Source organism: Scyliorhinus canicula, chromosome 11 (assembly GCF_902713615.1).
Source record: "Scyliorhinus canicula chromosome 11, sScyCan1.1, whole genome shotgun sequence".
In the NCBI taxonomy this organism is placed as follows: Eukaryota; Metazoa; Chordata; class Chondrichthyes; order Carcharhiniformes; family Scyliorhinidae; genus Scyliorhinus; species Scyliorhinus canicula.
Genome location: NC_052156.1, coordinates 109,080,761 through 109,096,032, shown reverse-complemented (window position 1 = coordinate 109,096,032; position 15,272 = coordinate 109,080,761). Strand labels below are relative to the sequence as shown.

The following is a 15,272-nucleotide window of genomic DNA, read 5'->3' as shown; positions in this document are numbered from 1 at the left end:
AACTTCTATTTCATGAAGATTTATAAACAATGCATCTTGTTAAAAGGTTCAGGTGTGGGCAACTAGTGCACAGTATATCAAGACATCTCTGGGAGCTTGCATTCAAACTGCACAGATAAACATTGTTCTCTACCAGCTGTAAACTAATTTCAAATGTTTTATTCCTCATCTTAAGAGTTGCAAATGTAACCAGATGATAGAAATTAGATTTGAATGCTGGCACAGAGATCAGTTTATGTGTCTCCTGATACAAGCACCACTGCTAATAGAGTTAATTTCATGACAGTAGCTTTTCAGGTCCCCTTTAGACTCTTCTACACCAAACTAAAGTGCCGCTTAAGGAAAATGCAGTGCATAAATCTCCAACAAGCATTAATCCCTTGAGAACAATTATAGAGCAGAACACTGTAGCAATAAGCATAATACGAGTTGGCTGCTTCTTCCAGTTCAAAGAAAAACATTATTTATACCTACCAAGTCTCATGATTTTTTTAAAAACTGGATGCAGGGAACGATTATGCACAAATTCAAACCCAGGAAATGCTTCAAAATCATGAAACAGTCCGCATGAATGAAAAATTTGATTCCTGTAATTTGGTTGTTGACATATTTGCGATTTTTAAATTTAGCAATAGGCAATAGCAGAATATCATAAAACTTAATGTGTAAGTGATATCCTCATGCACACTTTATACATAAATGCAATTTGTGTATATGAGATTTGTGCATACAATTTAATGCACCCATGCATAGTCAGCACTACTCAAATGCAGGTCCATTATTGCCTCAAATTAACCAATGTTCAAAGGTTTAAAGATAAGAGTTTAGAATGAGATTTGTCTACAATGCTTGCAAAAACTAGATAATATGACTTCCCATACTGTTTGAATGCTGTTCAACCGCTACATGAAATAGGAATAGTCATCACCCCATATCAAGGAGCAAGGACATTAACAAAGGCAGTGGTAATCTCCCTTGCGCAGAGAAGTAAAGCTCAAAGGGAAAAACATTACATTCAATTATCACAGAAATATGCCATTCGGGCCTACTGCTCCATGTCTGTGCTTCTCCTCCTTCTGCATCTCATCTCATCTGTTCAACATATCTTTCTTCCTCAACTACTTTCCTAATTTTAAAACATGGATTCAAAATACCTGTTTGCCTACTAGGTTGCCTTAACCACACCTCGACACCAGAATCACCGTGGTTACACAAGTGGCATGAAAAGCCATCTGCATTCTGGCAAATTTCAATCAGTGTGGGGATTATAACTTTGTGCTCTGCAGAGACCAAAGTGGAACTGCCCAGATAATGGGAAATCACACCACTGTGTAGTTTCAAATGAGCTACCAAGCTGGGCAGAAGTTGCATGCCACATTAATACAAACATAGCCAACCTATGTTCAGGTAACTCCTTCATTCAGGCTATTGGCATCACTAGAACAGTTCTGGAGAGCAGGAAACCTGGATTCCTTTCAGAATGATAAGTTGGAGGGAGGTATTAGGAAAATGGGTCCAGAAATGGGATCAAAGATGCAGTAGGCAATTTAGGAGTTAAACAGTGGACAGTACGGTGGCACAGTGGCCTCATGGCGCCAAGGTCCCAGGTTCGATCCTGGCTCTGGGTCACTGTCCGTGTGAAGTTTGCACATTCTCCCCGTGTTTGTGTGGGTTTCGCCCCCACAAACCCAAAGATGTGCAGGGTAGGTGGATTGGCCATGTTAAATTGTCCCTTGATTTGAAAAAATGAATTGGGTACTCTAAATTTTAAAAAAAGAAATTAAAGGAATACTTGGAAGTTATAATATTGCCTTTCCTTCTCCTGAAAAAGAGTCTTGAGCTCAGGAAAAAAATTCTGATTAAGATAACATCAAGAATCTTGAACTTCAGCATTGTGAGTGCATGCCATGGGCAACTTGGCAAGTACTCCAAAAGGCTTCATTTCAGGTCAGAACAATGTGCCTGGCAGTGACTTAGGCCTGTCACTGGAGTTGCAGATCTACCCGAATCAACACTAGGACCATAGGCATTTTTACAAAGCTGACCACAATTGAAAAAACCCTTACAAGTGGTTGATGACATTTTAAATGAAATAATGAGGAAATACATTACCGGAGTGCCTGCATGGGTTTCCTCCAGGTGCTCCGGTTTCCTCCCACAGTCCAAAGATGTGCAGGTTAGATGGACTGGACTTGCTAAATTGCCCCCACGTGTTCCAGGATTAGGTGGAGTTACAGGGATAGGGCTGGGGATTGGGTCTATGCAAGGTGTTCTGTCGGAGGGTTGGTGCAGACGCGATGGGCTGAATGGCCTTCTTCTGCACTGTCGGGATTCTATGATTCTAATCCTTTATTCAAACCTAATGTGTATCTTTCTCATTCATAATTTTTCTTGTTCTCCTCTCTTTTATTCACAAGGCTAGCTTTGCTCACTGAACTTCCAAAAGTTCAATTCCCTTTGGTATGTTTGTCAAAGAATGATTTGTGGACAGCACAAAAGTAAATGGGATATTTTAATGGTTGACCTTCCAAACACTGATTTGGTCATGTCCACTTGCTAAAGGTCAAACAACAAAGGTTGTGGGTCTGCCACCAGAGAGTGTATTTGTGATGCTTTTTGCACATTTCCAAAGCAAATTCCAGCACTGGGTGACAGGCATAAGACTGAGACAGCCTGAGTTATATCAGATAGAGAAAGTGAAGTACATCGCAAAATATCAGCGATTCGACATCAGGAATTCAGAAAGACTTGCCTGTCCCATCACCAGAAAATGAAAGACTTACAAACAAATCAAAAACATGGCACTTGAACTTGCTCCAGTGACAACACAACTAACTTTGTTGACAATTGTAGGGAGTAATGAACAGGAGAGCCTGTTCCCCAACAGGGTGTTGCACAGCAGTGTCCAAAACCAGAGAACCCGAAGGGGAGTCATTTCTCAAAGGTATAAAAGTGTCAACCTTGAGGAGAAGGCAATTCCTGTTTGAAAATAGATATTGAACGATTGAAAAATTATTCTCCCCCCCCCCCCCCCCCCCTGCCTCCATAAATCACCCAAGCTTCATCCAATATCTCTTAAAACCTGTTTTACTTCTAAAATTTTCAAACCATTCAGCACTGCCAGACACTCGTCTTTTAAAAATAAAACATATCATACCTTGGAACAAGAAAATCTTAACGTCCATGCTCCAATAAAGTTGTAAAATTTCAAAGAATTGTACACAAGTTTACAAATGCTTAAAAAAAGACAGAATACAGTGTATACTGCAGGAACTGGAGAGAAAGATGCTAACTGGAACAAAATAAAAATCCATTTAATGAATGTTAAAATACCAACAAAGATAGTATCCCATAGTGTTGTACTATACCAAACTCATACAAAGTGCAGAATGAAATGACACATGACCTGGTCTACAATTCCAAGAGTGGGGTTGATATTCATTCCAATGATTGTGGCTGTTTATTACAGGAGAAAAACTGGTTAAAATCGTGACCAGGAATTTGGAATTTTGGGGCACTTCAGTACTTGTTTACAGCTTTTTTATTTAAACCAGAAAGATCCCAGTTCGACCTTTGGTCTGTGCTGACTTGAAAAATCCCCACCTGTTGTAGTGATTTACCTCAAGAGCCTGGGTAGGGAAGGGAAAGTCAGTGTGGACAATCTTGATGGTTACCTGCCAAGTGTATGGCTGCCAGTCAAGAGCAGGATGAGGTGTAGTTGTGCTCAGACAACTCACTTCAGCTTCCTGGACTAGAAAAAGGCAGAGGGTGCTAATTGGCCATGTTCTCCATGCCTGGTCACTGGCAAGTGATCCATGCAGAGAAAGTGCGAGCGCGTGCATATGCTGATATTGGGCAAGACCCTGTGGCAAATGGGCAGCAATGCCTCCACCATGAATCGGCTGCCAATAATTTCTGTCTTTGCTCACAGATGAGCAAGAAGTGAAGAACAAACAGTGCTCTTGGTATCATACCCTAGTGCAGGTCAATGTCTAGAAGAAAAAAACCCAAATAAATTTGAAAGAGGATAAAAAAAAAGCAAAGGTACCTCACACTCATACAGCAGTGATGTGATTATTCTGCAGAACTAGACTGATTCTAGTTACTCAAAATTTTGACCAACAGCACACTTCAACATAATTCACGGTCAAATTAAAACCAGCGAATGCCAGAGTATTAGGGCTATGCTACAACGATTTGCTGTGTCACGTACACTAATCAGTTGTCTCCAGGATTATGTCCAATTTTCATCAAGGTTTGAGTTCTAAACAGTAGCGTGAAACACTTGTTGGATTGCTACGACAACCCTATGCTGTGTTCTTCCCTAATTCAAATAACATACTAAATGCTTAGAAATGTAGATATAAGGTTTAATGAAGGTTCTTGGATTTCTGGTTACACAGTTAAAATAGTGCATTGTGTCCAAGATGCCATACGTACCAAATCCAGCTATTTAGTTACAAAATTTGGGACTCGTGGGAAAGTCAGCGAAGTAAAATACATGCACTCAGTTTTCATAATTATTATTATAGATTTAAAATACTGCACATAACAAGTTTCAAAGTCTGAGTGAGATGGTTGCATTATCACAATGATTTCAAGAATAATATTTTTGTGCTGTCAATTTATGCTTCAATGGACCTCCTGTGTTTAGCCTGCAGAAATTTGTTTTCTACGTCATGTATTTGAAAGCCTGTCTTTACTGTATTAGCAATAAACCTTTGTACTCAACAATGTTCAGATATCCTCGAAGCACACATAGAACTGGCATATGAATTGCATGCAACATAATAGAAAGTAATGAAGAGAAAGAGACTGCACATAATTGCAGCCTTGTACTTACTCTTTCAGGTCTTTGGATGGGGAACCACATGGAGGCAGGAGTGATGTTGCTGGGTTACTCAATTTATCGAGTGTACATGCTGTCCCAATAGCACGTACCACCAGCCCAGATTCACCTTCTAAGTCAAAACATTGCAGATAGCCCACCACAGCATTGCCTCCCATTTCAAGTACCTTTAGGCCAATTTTTCGCTGCAATTCCCCTGTAAAAATCAAATATTTATTGGCACTTAACGAGATTTATATCAAATATACAAACTTTACTTTGTGGCCAAGCACCACAACATATAGACCAAAATACAGTAACTCTGAGAAAATGACCAAAATCAAAGGTTTAATTTAGGTTCAATTTGCTGCAGGGATGTGCTAAATTAGATAGTCATTTTTGGTTCTGAATTTCCCCAATAGAAAATACATGGAATTTTGACAAAAGTGCAGAGCCAACTTTCCCATACCCAAGTATGCTTTCTCAACAATATTAGTCATTCTGTTCCACACGTTTAATACAAACCTATGGTGTTAAAAACATTTTTCATTCAAGCACTTTGGATTGTTTGATGAATTATAGTGCACATTACAGGGAGTGCCTGAATTAGTCACGTTTCAGATAGTATTGTGGTGCAATATTTATCATTGCCAAATCACGGTTAATAGATATGTTTTGAGGAAAACTGTAACCTGAGTTGCAAAGCAGTGATATAATCAAGCTGAAGATTTATTTTAACATGAATACATATTGTGAATCAATATTTTGCCACAAGAAATACCAGTCATTGGAATGTGAAACACGCCTGGTTTATCCGTAGAGACAGGGCACAGTGACCAACCTAACAGCAACAATTGTAGTTTTAGCAGTGAAGCTGTGACAAATGCTGATACTCTAGGCTCAGTGAACAGATGGTATTTTGCTACAGGGCAATAATGGTTAAATAAACATATCTAAATAAGTCAGCCAAAAATTAAGAATTAATTTTACAAATTAAAAATAAACTTCAAATTCTAGGCAGATCAAATTAAAATAAAACACAAAATGCTGGAATTACACAGCAACTGTGATGAGAAACAATGGGTACAATTCCAATATTTACAATTATTTGAAAGCTTCTTAAAGGGCACCAAAAATTCAAATCAAGCACGGTAACACAGTGGTTAGCCCACTTGCTTCACAGCTCCAGGGTCCCAGGTTCGATTCTCAGCTTGGGTCACTGTCTGTGTGGAGTCTGCACATTCTCCCCGTGTCTACGCGGGTCTCCTCCGGATGCACCGGTTTCCTCCCACAGTCCAAAGATGTGCAGGTTAGGTGGATTGGCCATGATAAATTGCCCTTAGTACCCAAAAAGGTTAGGTGGGGTTACTGGGATAGGTTGGAAGTGTGGGCTTAAGTACTGGTTGGAATGTGAAACACGTCTGGTTTATCATTGCCAAATCACGGTTAATAGATATGTTTTGAGGAAAACTGTAACCTGAGTTGCAAAGCAGTGATATAATCAAGTTGAAGATTTATTTTAACATGAATACATATTGTGAATCAATATTTTGCCACAAGAAATACCAGTCATTGGAATGTGAAACACGCCTGGTTTATCCGTAGAGACAGGGCACAGTGACCAACATAACAGCAACAATTGTAGTTTTAGCAGTGAAGCTGTGACAAATGCTGATACTCGAGGCTCAGTGAACAGATGGTATTTTGCTACAGGGCAATAATGGTTAAGTAAACAGGTTGGGTGGATTGGCCATGAAAAATTGTCCAAAATTCTATGATTAACCTAGGACAAAAGTTCGGCGCAACATCGTGGGCCGAAGGGCCTGTTCTGTGCTGTATTTCTCTATATATCCAGGGCTGGTTTAGCACACTGGGCTAAATCGCTAGCTTTTAAAGCAGGCCAGCAGCACGGTTCAATTCCCGTACCAGCCTCCCCGAACAGATGCCGGAATGTGGCGACTAGGGGCTTTTCACAGTAACTTCATTGAAGCCTACTCGTGACAATAAGCGATTTTCATTTCATTTCAAGTGGAGTGCTCTTTCCAAGGACCAGTACAGACTCGACGGGCCGAATGGCCTCCTTCTGCACTGTAAATTCTATGATTCTATGAAATCAGTATCGTAATTTACGAACATCTCACAATGAGAAATTAGCAAATTGGATATTCCACTACTTGTATTACTGATGTAGATAGACACCCCAAGTTTCAGCCACCGAATTTGATGAATTATCAAACTCTCAATATATTACTGCATTGTAACATACTGCCAGACCAGCTCAGATTTCTGATGTTTCAAGCTTCTGGTGACTCCAATCTCTAACTGTACTAATCATATATCATAGCTTCTATAACCAACATAAAACACCCCCATATCCTAAAACCTCTGAATATGATGTATGCAGCCCAGTACAAACTAATTTCTGAGCAATTACACTTCATTGGCTCTATTTAGCGAAAAAGAAACAAAGTCTTGTTTTGCATGCATTTTGCCAAGGTGTTCCTTGGCGCAAACAACCCTGCTATTAAAAGGGACTCCATGCCTCTGCAAGGCGACACTTAGTTTCATTTCCTGCATTGACTGCCACCCTCATCTCCCTGATTTACCGATTAGGGGGTCACTGAGCCCCCGCCTCACAAGGGCAGGACACCCCAGGCCTATGCCAGAGAGGCAATGCCACCTGGGCACCATGGCAGTGCCAGGTGGCACTGTCAGCGTACTGGGGATCAGTGCCCATGTGGCATTGAGAGTGCCAGGGTACCACTCTGCCCAGAACCCGACCAGCCAGAGACCTCAGTTCGCCTCTGAGACCCCTCTCCCAATGTACCGTTACAACTGACCCACGTTTGTAGAAACCAGTGCTAAATGGCATATGGTGAGGTCTCCCAGGAGAGGACATTCGATCCTGCGCCTTCGGATATGCCCAGTGAGGGCGAGATCCAGATCACGATGTCTCGCGAAATCTCATTAGATTTCGCAAGGTGTCCTGATCGTCGAAAATCTCGCGAGAGGCCTCTGCCAAGATTTACCGGCCTTGTCACATCACCGAGGCGGGCACGACGAGGTTGTACGATTGAACCTTATTTAAAATACATCTATATTAACAAACATTGTCAAAATATAAGATTTTTTTTTTACCTGACATTAGTGATATTAACCTCTGTCTGGCTTCATTTGAAGCCCTTGGTGTGCGTATCCTATCGATCCACTGGTACTCTGGATCCTCATTTACGACCAATTCTTCAACAAACCCATGGATTGTCACGGCTTTATAGCACTTGGGAATGGAAGTAGCTGTGGAGAAAAAATATACCTCAAAGCTTACTCTGCAAAAAAGCAAAATGGTTATAAAGCAATTTAAACAGGCAGACTGCAGTGATATTGTAATATGAAAAATTAATTTTGCTGCCTGTGAATTGAATCCAGACATTGTAACTATTGTGATTCTACAAAAGTTTCCTTTCTCTGCTGGTTTTGTGAGGTCCCACAGAAAATACATTTTGTCCAACTCAAACTCAACTTTCGTGGCGACCTGTCTATTGAGAAAAGCTTGATGGTTTGACAGCTTGGCAGTGAATACTTTCAGCAACAGTGCTGGTGTGAAAACTGAAAACATCCAGGAACACAGAGTAAACTCCAAAGTTGTGAGAGATAGATGGATCTTGACCACCCTCCATGTGGCTTTGCTACCTAATATGAAATCGCACAATGCTGAAAGCGGGTGCAGAGAGTAGAAAAATGTGTTATTCACCAGCAGAGATATCCATCACCTTTGCATGATCAAATGCTCCACAGAAACGGTTTTTACAAATGTACCGCAAGACCATGCATGTTATACTAAACTGAATTTGTGAACTGCATAATATGTATTGAGAATTTAAAAAACACTCACGACTTAGGACAAAACTTACTGCAGAAGAACTTGACTCCACATGAAGATTGTCTAAAGCGGTTCAAATCATTGAAGAGATCTACTTTCACCATAACATTAATTTCCCCTCTGATACCTGTTTAAAAAATATACTATTTAAATATGACAATAAAATTATAGAGCCAAGCATGTAATCAGACATGGCATTCCAGTTAACACAACTTCATTGAATTTTGAACAGTAAGAAGTCTTACAACGGCAGGTTAAAGTCCAACATGTTTGTTTCAAACACTAGCTTTTGGAGCACTGCTCCTTCCTCAGGTGAACGAAGAGGTATGTTCCAGAAACATGTGTTTGAAACAAACATGTTGGACTTTAACCTGGTGTTGTAAGACTTCTTACTGTGCTCACCCCAGTCCAACGCCAGCATCTCCACATCTTGAATTTTGAAGATGGTACAGTGAATTAAATGAACTACAAAAACAAAGCTCAATTCTCATTGTTGTTTCGATGTTAGTCTTATTTTGCTTTGTTCTACTTCGGAGTTTATATTTGTTTTATTCAGCTTTAATCCATTTTTTTTCCACCAGCTTAAACTGCATGCAGCTGATGCAAGACAATACTGACACTGAAATATTAACTGCGTCATATCATTGATTAAATGATGACCAGCATACATCATTGCAATATGTCCCTCAACTGCATATTTGCGATATCAGAAATCTGTTGTTCTGTCACATATGGCACATCACAAGGCAGATCTTCCTCCCAATAATGCAGGGGCTAAGAGGTAAATAATAGGACAGGTTGCATAGACTAGGTTTGGAAACACAATTAAGGGATAATTGAGGTGTATAAGATAATTAAAGAATTTGATGGGATAGATAGAAAAATCTATTTGCTCTGGTGGGGCAGTCCAGATCAATGGAACATAACCTTAAAGTTAGAGCGAAGCTGTTCAAGGGTGATGTCAACAAGCACTTCTTCACACACAGGCTTGTGGGAGTCAGGAACTCCAGCCCTAAGAAGCTGTTGAGACAGGAGGACATCAATTGAATATTTCAAAACTGAGATTGGTAGGATTTTTGTCGGGCAAGAGTACGAAAGGTTTTTATAGTGCTTTCCCCATGTGGCGGACGGACGCTCTAGAGTAGGGAAAATGCCAGTGCAGACAGGAAGAGGCCACTTAAGTAACTCACTTCGTCTCTCGGCAGTCATGTGCTACCTATAACTGGCTAAATGCCATGATGGCAGAAAGGCTTCCCAACCATTCAGCCAGCACTCTTGCCTCCCAGTCTATCCCCAAAGAACAATACAGCACAGGAATAGGCCCTTCGGCCCTCCAAGCCTGTACCGGTCATGATACCACCCATGGCCAAAACCCTCAGCACTTCCGAGTGCCGTATCCCTCCATATCCATTCTATCCGTGTATTTGTCAAAACGCCTTTTGAACGCCGTTAATGTATCTGCTTCCATAACCCCCACTGGCAGTGCGTTCCAGGCACTCGCCACCCTCTGCGTAAAAAACTTGCCTCACACATCTCCTCTAGACTTTGCCCCAGGGAACTTAAACTTATGCCCCCTAATGAATGACCCCTTCATCTTGGGAAAGAGTGCCTGCCCATCCACTCTATCCATGCCCCTCATAATTGAACCCAGGACCCTGGAGCTGTGAGGCAACAGGGCCTTCAAAATGGCCACGAACATATTAAAAAACTATATAGTTTTGTGCATGTGCACCAATGATCGGGCACACACGCGCAATGCGGTCGATTTTTAAAAATATGTTCAGCCGCACTGCGCATGCACGCCCGATCATCGGTGCGTATGCGCAAAACTATAGCGGCCAGTTTGAAGGCCGTTTGCCGCCGCCATTAATAAATGCCGGCTGCTGCAGAGACACAGAAGATTTTTTTTACCTAATCTATTTAACCTCCTGCCTAAAGGGAGGCAGAGAGGTCACGCCCCCCGAACGTCGATGTCATGTGCTTTGGGCACGATTGCGATTCCTCCATTTTGTTAGCAAACAAGCAACAGGACAGTAAAATTTTAAATGGATCGTTTTGTTATAAGGAAGAGAGGGCCAGAGACACAAACAAGCCAGGATCTCACACCTAAACCTGCTTAAGAGAGTGGCTCAGGAGAATCCACAGCAGGACAAAGCAGTGTTGGTGTGAGCTCCAGGGCCTCTGGTGAACAGCCCATTAAGAAGAAACTGAAATCAGGCACAAAGCAGTACAAAGACGATTTTTCAAGGTATGGATTTATTAATTGTGCCAATGCAAATCAGGATGCAAGGCCCTTGTGCGTTATATGCAGGGAAGTGCTGGCAAATGAAAGTTTAAAACCCTCAAAACTTCAAAAGCATTTGAAGACTGAGCATGGCGAGTTCGAGGACAAACCTCTTGATTTTTTTCAAAGGATGCAACGAGAACTTAAATCGTCAGCTGAAGTCCTCAGCAGAAATGTTACATTAAACGACAAAGTACGATTAGCCTCTTACATGATAAGTTTACCGTGTAGCTAAAGAGAAAATGCCCCACATTATTGCAGAGATTAATTCTCCCTGCAGCATTAGATATATTTCGTACGGTCATAGATGAGAGGTTCGTTGACAAAGTGAAATGCATCCCACTTACTGATAGCAGTGTCTCGCCGAATTTCTGATATTGCTGAGAAATTAGAAGCCCAGCTTATTTCTCATTTAAAATCAGCGCAGGCATTCTCAATACAACTGGATGAAAGTACAGACATTTCAGATTGTGCAACCTTCCTAGTATACGTTAGGTATGTTTGGCACAATGAATTTGTTGAAGATTTGCTGTGTTACCTGACTTTAGCAACCCACACGACTGGCGCAGAAATTTTTGAAGTTTTGGATAGTTTTGTGGTTGGAAAGTGCGGGCTCGACTGGGGTAATTGCAGAGGAATCACAAGTGATGGAGCAGCCAACATGACTGGGAAAAACAGCAGAGTTAGAGTAAGGATTAAGGAGGCAGCTGGTCAGGTCATTGTTTGGAATCATTATTTTATTCACCGTGCGGCACTGGCATCGAAAGGAATTCCATCCAATCATGAAGCGGTGTTGAAAGGAAAAGTGAAAGTTGTGAATTTCATTAAATGCAGCCCACTCAATACCAGACTTTTTGACACTCTAAGTGTTCCGATATGGGGGCTGAGCACACACATTTATTGTTCCACACAGAAATACATTGGCTGTCAAAGGGTCAGGTGCTTCTCAGAGTCTACGAACTGAGGCACGAAATCCAAGCTTTCCTCCTCGAGAAATTGTCCCTTCTGGCTGATTTGTTTGCTGATGAAACTTGGATGCTAGCAATGTCTTACCTTGCAGACATCTTTTCAATTCTAAATGAACTGAACCTCAAATTGCAAGGGAAGGATGATTGCTTTCGACACTGAAGAAATCAAAGCTTTCCAAAAGTTATTGAAAGTTTGGCAATTGAGAGTACAAAGCCAAAATTACTACATGTTTCCCACACTGCTACGACACATTGAAGAAAACAGCATTAGTAAGGAAACTGTAAATGGATTGGCAAGCCTTATTGAGTTGCATCTGGCTGCCCTGATCGACAATTTTGGTCGCTACTTTCCAGAGGAGAAGTTTAAGATTCTGAGAGAGAGGAGGTGGATGAAAAATCCCTTTGAGTGTGAGACCCCAGAATCAGTTCTTAACTTGCAGCTGACTCCAAAAGAAGAAATTGAGCTTATGTGTCTCAGCTGTGACAGCATATTAAAAACACGGCGCAAGTCATGAGGCTGTCAGCATTCTAGTGTTGCATCTCTTGAGGAGTATCAGGAGTTGAGTAAAACAAGCATTTTGTTGTTCTTGCCCTTCACAACGACCTACATGTGCAAGGTTGGATTTTCCGTCCTCACAAAGATGAAGACGCCACAAAGGAACCGGCTAAATCCTTCACCCAATATGCGCATATCCCTCTCTTCCTGTGAACCTGATTGGAGTGAGATCGTGAGGACCAAGCAGGCTCACCTCTCGCATTAACGGTAAGAGAAAATGGTGGGTCGCGAGGGTTAGCCGGCGTGGGTCGTGAAGGTCGGCCGGTTGGTAAAAAAGCGGCCCCGGGAAAAAAGTTTGAAGAACACTGGTATAGACTGTGATACAAATCACACTGAGAAATTCTTGCTGAGCCCAAAGTTATTAACACTGGTACCACTGACCATTGTTGTGATCCAATTACCATTAAATTGCATTTTTAAAAATTCTGGTGACTTTTCAACATTTTGTTTTACAAATTTAAAGTCCCCAATTATTTTTTTTTACAATTAAGGGGCAATTTAGTGCAGCCAATCCACCTAACCTGCACATCTTTGGGTTGTGGGGGTGAAACCCATGCAGACACGTGGAGTATGTGCAAATTCCACACAGTCAGTGACCCAGGGCCGGGATTTGAACCCGGGTCCTCAGCGCCGTAGGCTGCAGTGCTAACCACTGTGCCAGGTGCCATCCCCATGACTTTCCAACATGACTGAAAAATAGAGGGGTGGCGCAGTGGGTTAGCCCTGCGGCCTCTTGGCGCTGAGGTCCCAGGTTCGATCCCGGCTCTGGGTCACTGTCCGTGTGGAGTTTGCACATTCTCCCCGTGTTTGCATGGGTTTCGCCCCCACAATCCAAAAGATGTGCAGGGTAGGTGGATTGGCCATGCTAAATTGCCCCTTAATTGGAAAATGAATTGGGTACTCTAAAATTTTTTTTTAAATGACTGAAAAATAGATAAACATTTCTTAGGTCTTGCGTATTTCATGTGCAAGATTTCAGAGATAAATCTGAACTACATTGGCACAGAAACCCTCATGCTGCACTTGTAAGTGGCAAAGCAGTTTTGTACAAATCATTGTCGCATTTTTCAATTCTTCTACCATATGTTGTTCTGATTTATCGATCCAAGGACAATTAGGTCAGCATAATAGCTGCTCCAACACCAGTTATGTTATGCCAAATGGATGAATTTACTTAACATCACATATTTCCAGCTGTGCATTATTATAATAGAAACTTAAGGACAAAGTTTAAAGTGAAATGAAAACCATGGGTGCCTTTTTATTCAGGGCTTCAGTGATTCCTCCTAATCACTTTCTCTTCCATTCATTTCCACTAACTATGGAACACTGAAAATTTTTCTTATGACAGATACAATATAAATGTAAATTACCACTGTGAGAGGGAAGAATCTCAATACATTAAAACATCATGGTCTCTGGGTTTGCAGGGAGGTGGGGAGTGTGCAGGGGAACGTGGAGAAACCCATTGACACCAGGGGTGTAAGGGTCTTGCTGAATTTTTCTCTTTTGCTTGGTGTCAGTAACCAGTCAATTGACAGGTTCACCAGGCACTGGGTGGAAAAGAAAAAGTCAGCAGCCGGGGGAATTCTTGGGGACAAATCCTGGCAATCTCAAAGCCTGCCGGAAATAAGCAGAGTAAAGAGAATTAATATTAAATTTAGTTAAATAACTGCAGGTTGGAGAGGGGTTGACGACTGCAGCATCCACTTGCGAGGCAATGTTAGGCAGAAGTTTGGAGCCTTCCTTGTGGAGCAGCAGAGGGGGTAGCTATCATTCCTGCAGGGAGCGCTGTAAAAGGCATTGACTTGTTGGAGCTGGCAGCTCCTGTTTCAATTTACTGCTGGGTCTCTTGAGCCCTGGGAACTCAGGTGGCAGCTCTTAAATTTTAAATCAAGATCCAATTGCAAGCTGGATGTGAATGTTAATAATGCCCTGCATTTCCAAGGCAGACTCTCACGACTCAAAACTGATTCCCATAAAAAGCAGCTTGGGGATGCGTTCCTTGATTTTTAGGATTTGAAACTACATTTTCTGACCATCTCCCTCGCATTGAGGTAGCTGTTATTATTAGCCAGCACTCGAAACACCATAGAAATTCCTCCACCAGTGAGCTTTTATGTTTAAGCCTAAATTAAATTAAGAAAAAAAATGTATTAGATTATTTTACAAAGATATGTGGACTTTGTTCTGGAATAGTCCTTTAAGTTCTGTTTCAACATTGCAGAGGAAAGATTAACACTTGGCTCATTTTCCCTTTTATTTGCGTTGTAAATTTGAAAGAACTACGATACTGAATAAATTTGCACGCAAACATGATCTAAAACAGAAGTGACCACACATGGTAACAAATAGCATTGATGGAGCCCAGAAAGCAGATTTTCAACTTAATTTATATGCAGAACCTAGTGTACTTAAGTACTATAAACCATATGTATGGCAGCACTCACTGAAAACGGGAAGGTTAGCCTGCGATGTTAGAGTTAAAGTATAATGTCAGTGGTCCTCACCAGAAAAGCAGACTACCAATAGAAAAATGATCATCACTTGTCAAAAAGCATACTCACCATGAATAGTGTCATAGATTGGAAACCAGCCTGACAGAATGGCTGCAGCTTCATTGGATAACAAAGGATCAATATCAATGTATACTTTTCCAATAGCATCATTAGCACTGTAAGTGTCATGATCCAAGACTGTGATCTGCAATGGCTCATCTTGCAAGTCTTCATCGTCAACCTGCAAACACATTTCCA

General features: G+C 41.4%; 1 protein-coding gene across 20 annotated transcripts in view; it reads right to left on the bottom strand.

Annotated features, from left to right (window-relative positions):
- The window catches only part of c2cd5 (C2 calcium dependent domain containing 5), a 141,422-nt gene that overhangs the window by 113,328 nt on the left and 12,822 nt on the right, over positions 1 to 15,272 (bottom strand). For 18 of the 20 annotated variants that reach the window (XM_038811056.1, XM_038811044.1, XM_038811048.1 and 15 more), the window contains exons 4-7: positions 15,084 to 15,255; positions 8,740 to 8,835; positions 7,967 to 8,122; positions 4,844 to 5,045 (exon numbers count right to left, since the gene is read on the bottom strand). In XM_038811056.1, the coding sequence (XP_038666984.1) occupies positions 4,844 to 5,045; positions 7,967 to 8,122; positions 8,740 to 8,835; positions 15,084 to 15,255 (626 nt within the window). Of the gene's footprint in view, positions 1 to 4,843; positions 5,046 to 7,966; positions 8,123 to 8,739; positions 8,836 to 15,083; positions 15,256 to 15,272 lie in introns of those variants that run through there. The other 2 variants (XM_038811054.1, XM_038811055.1) reach the window with 1 other exon arrangement.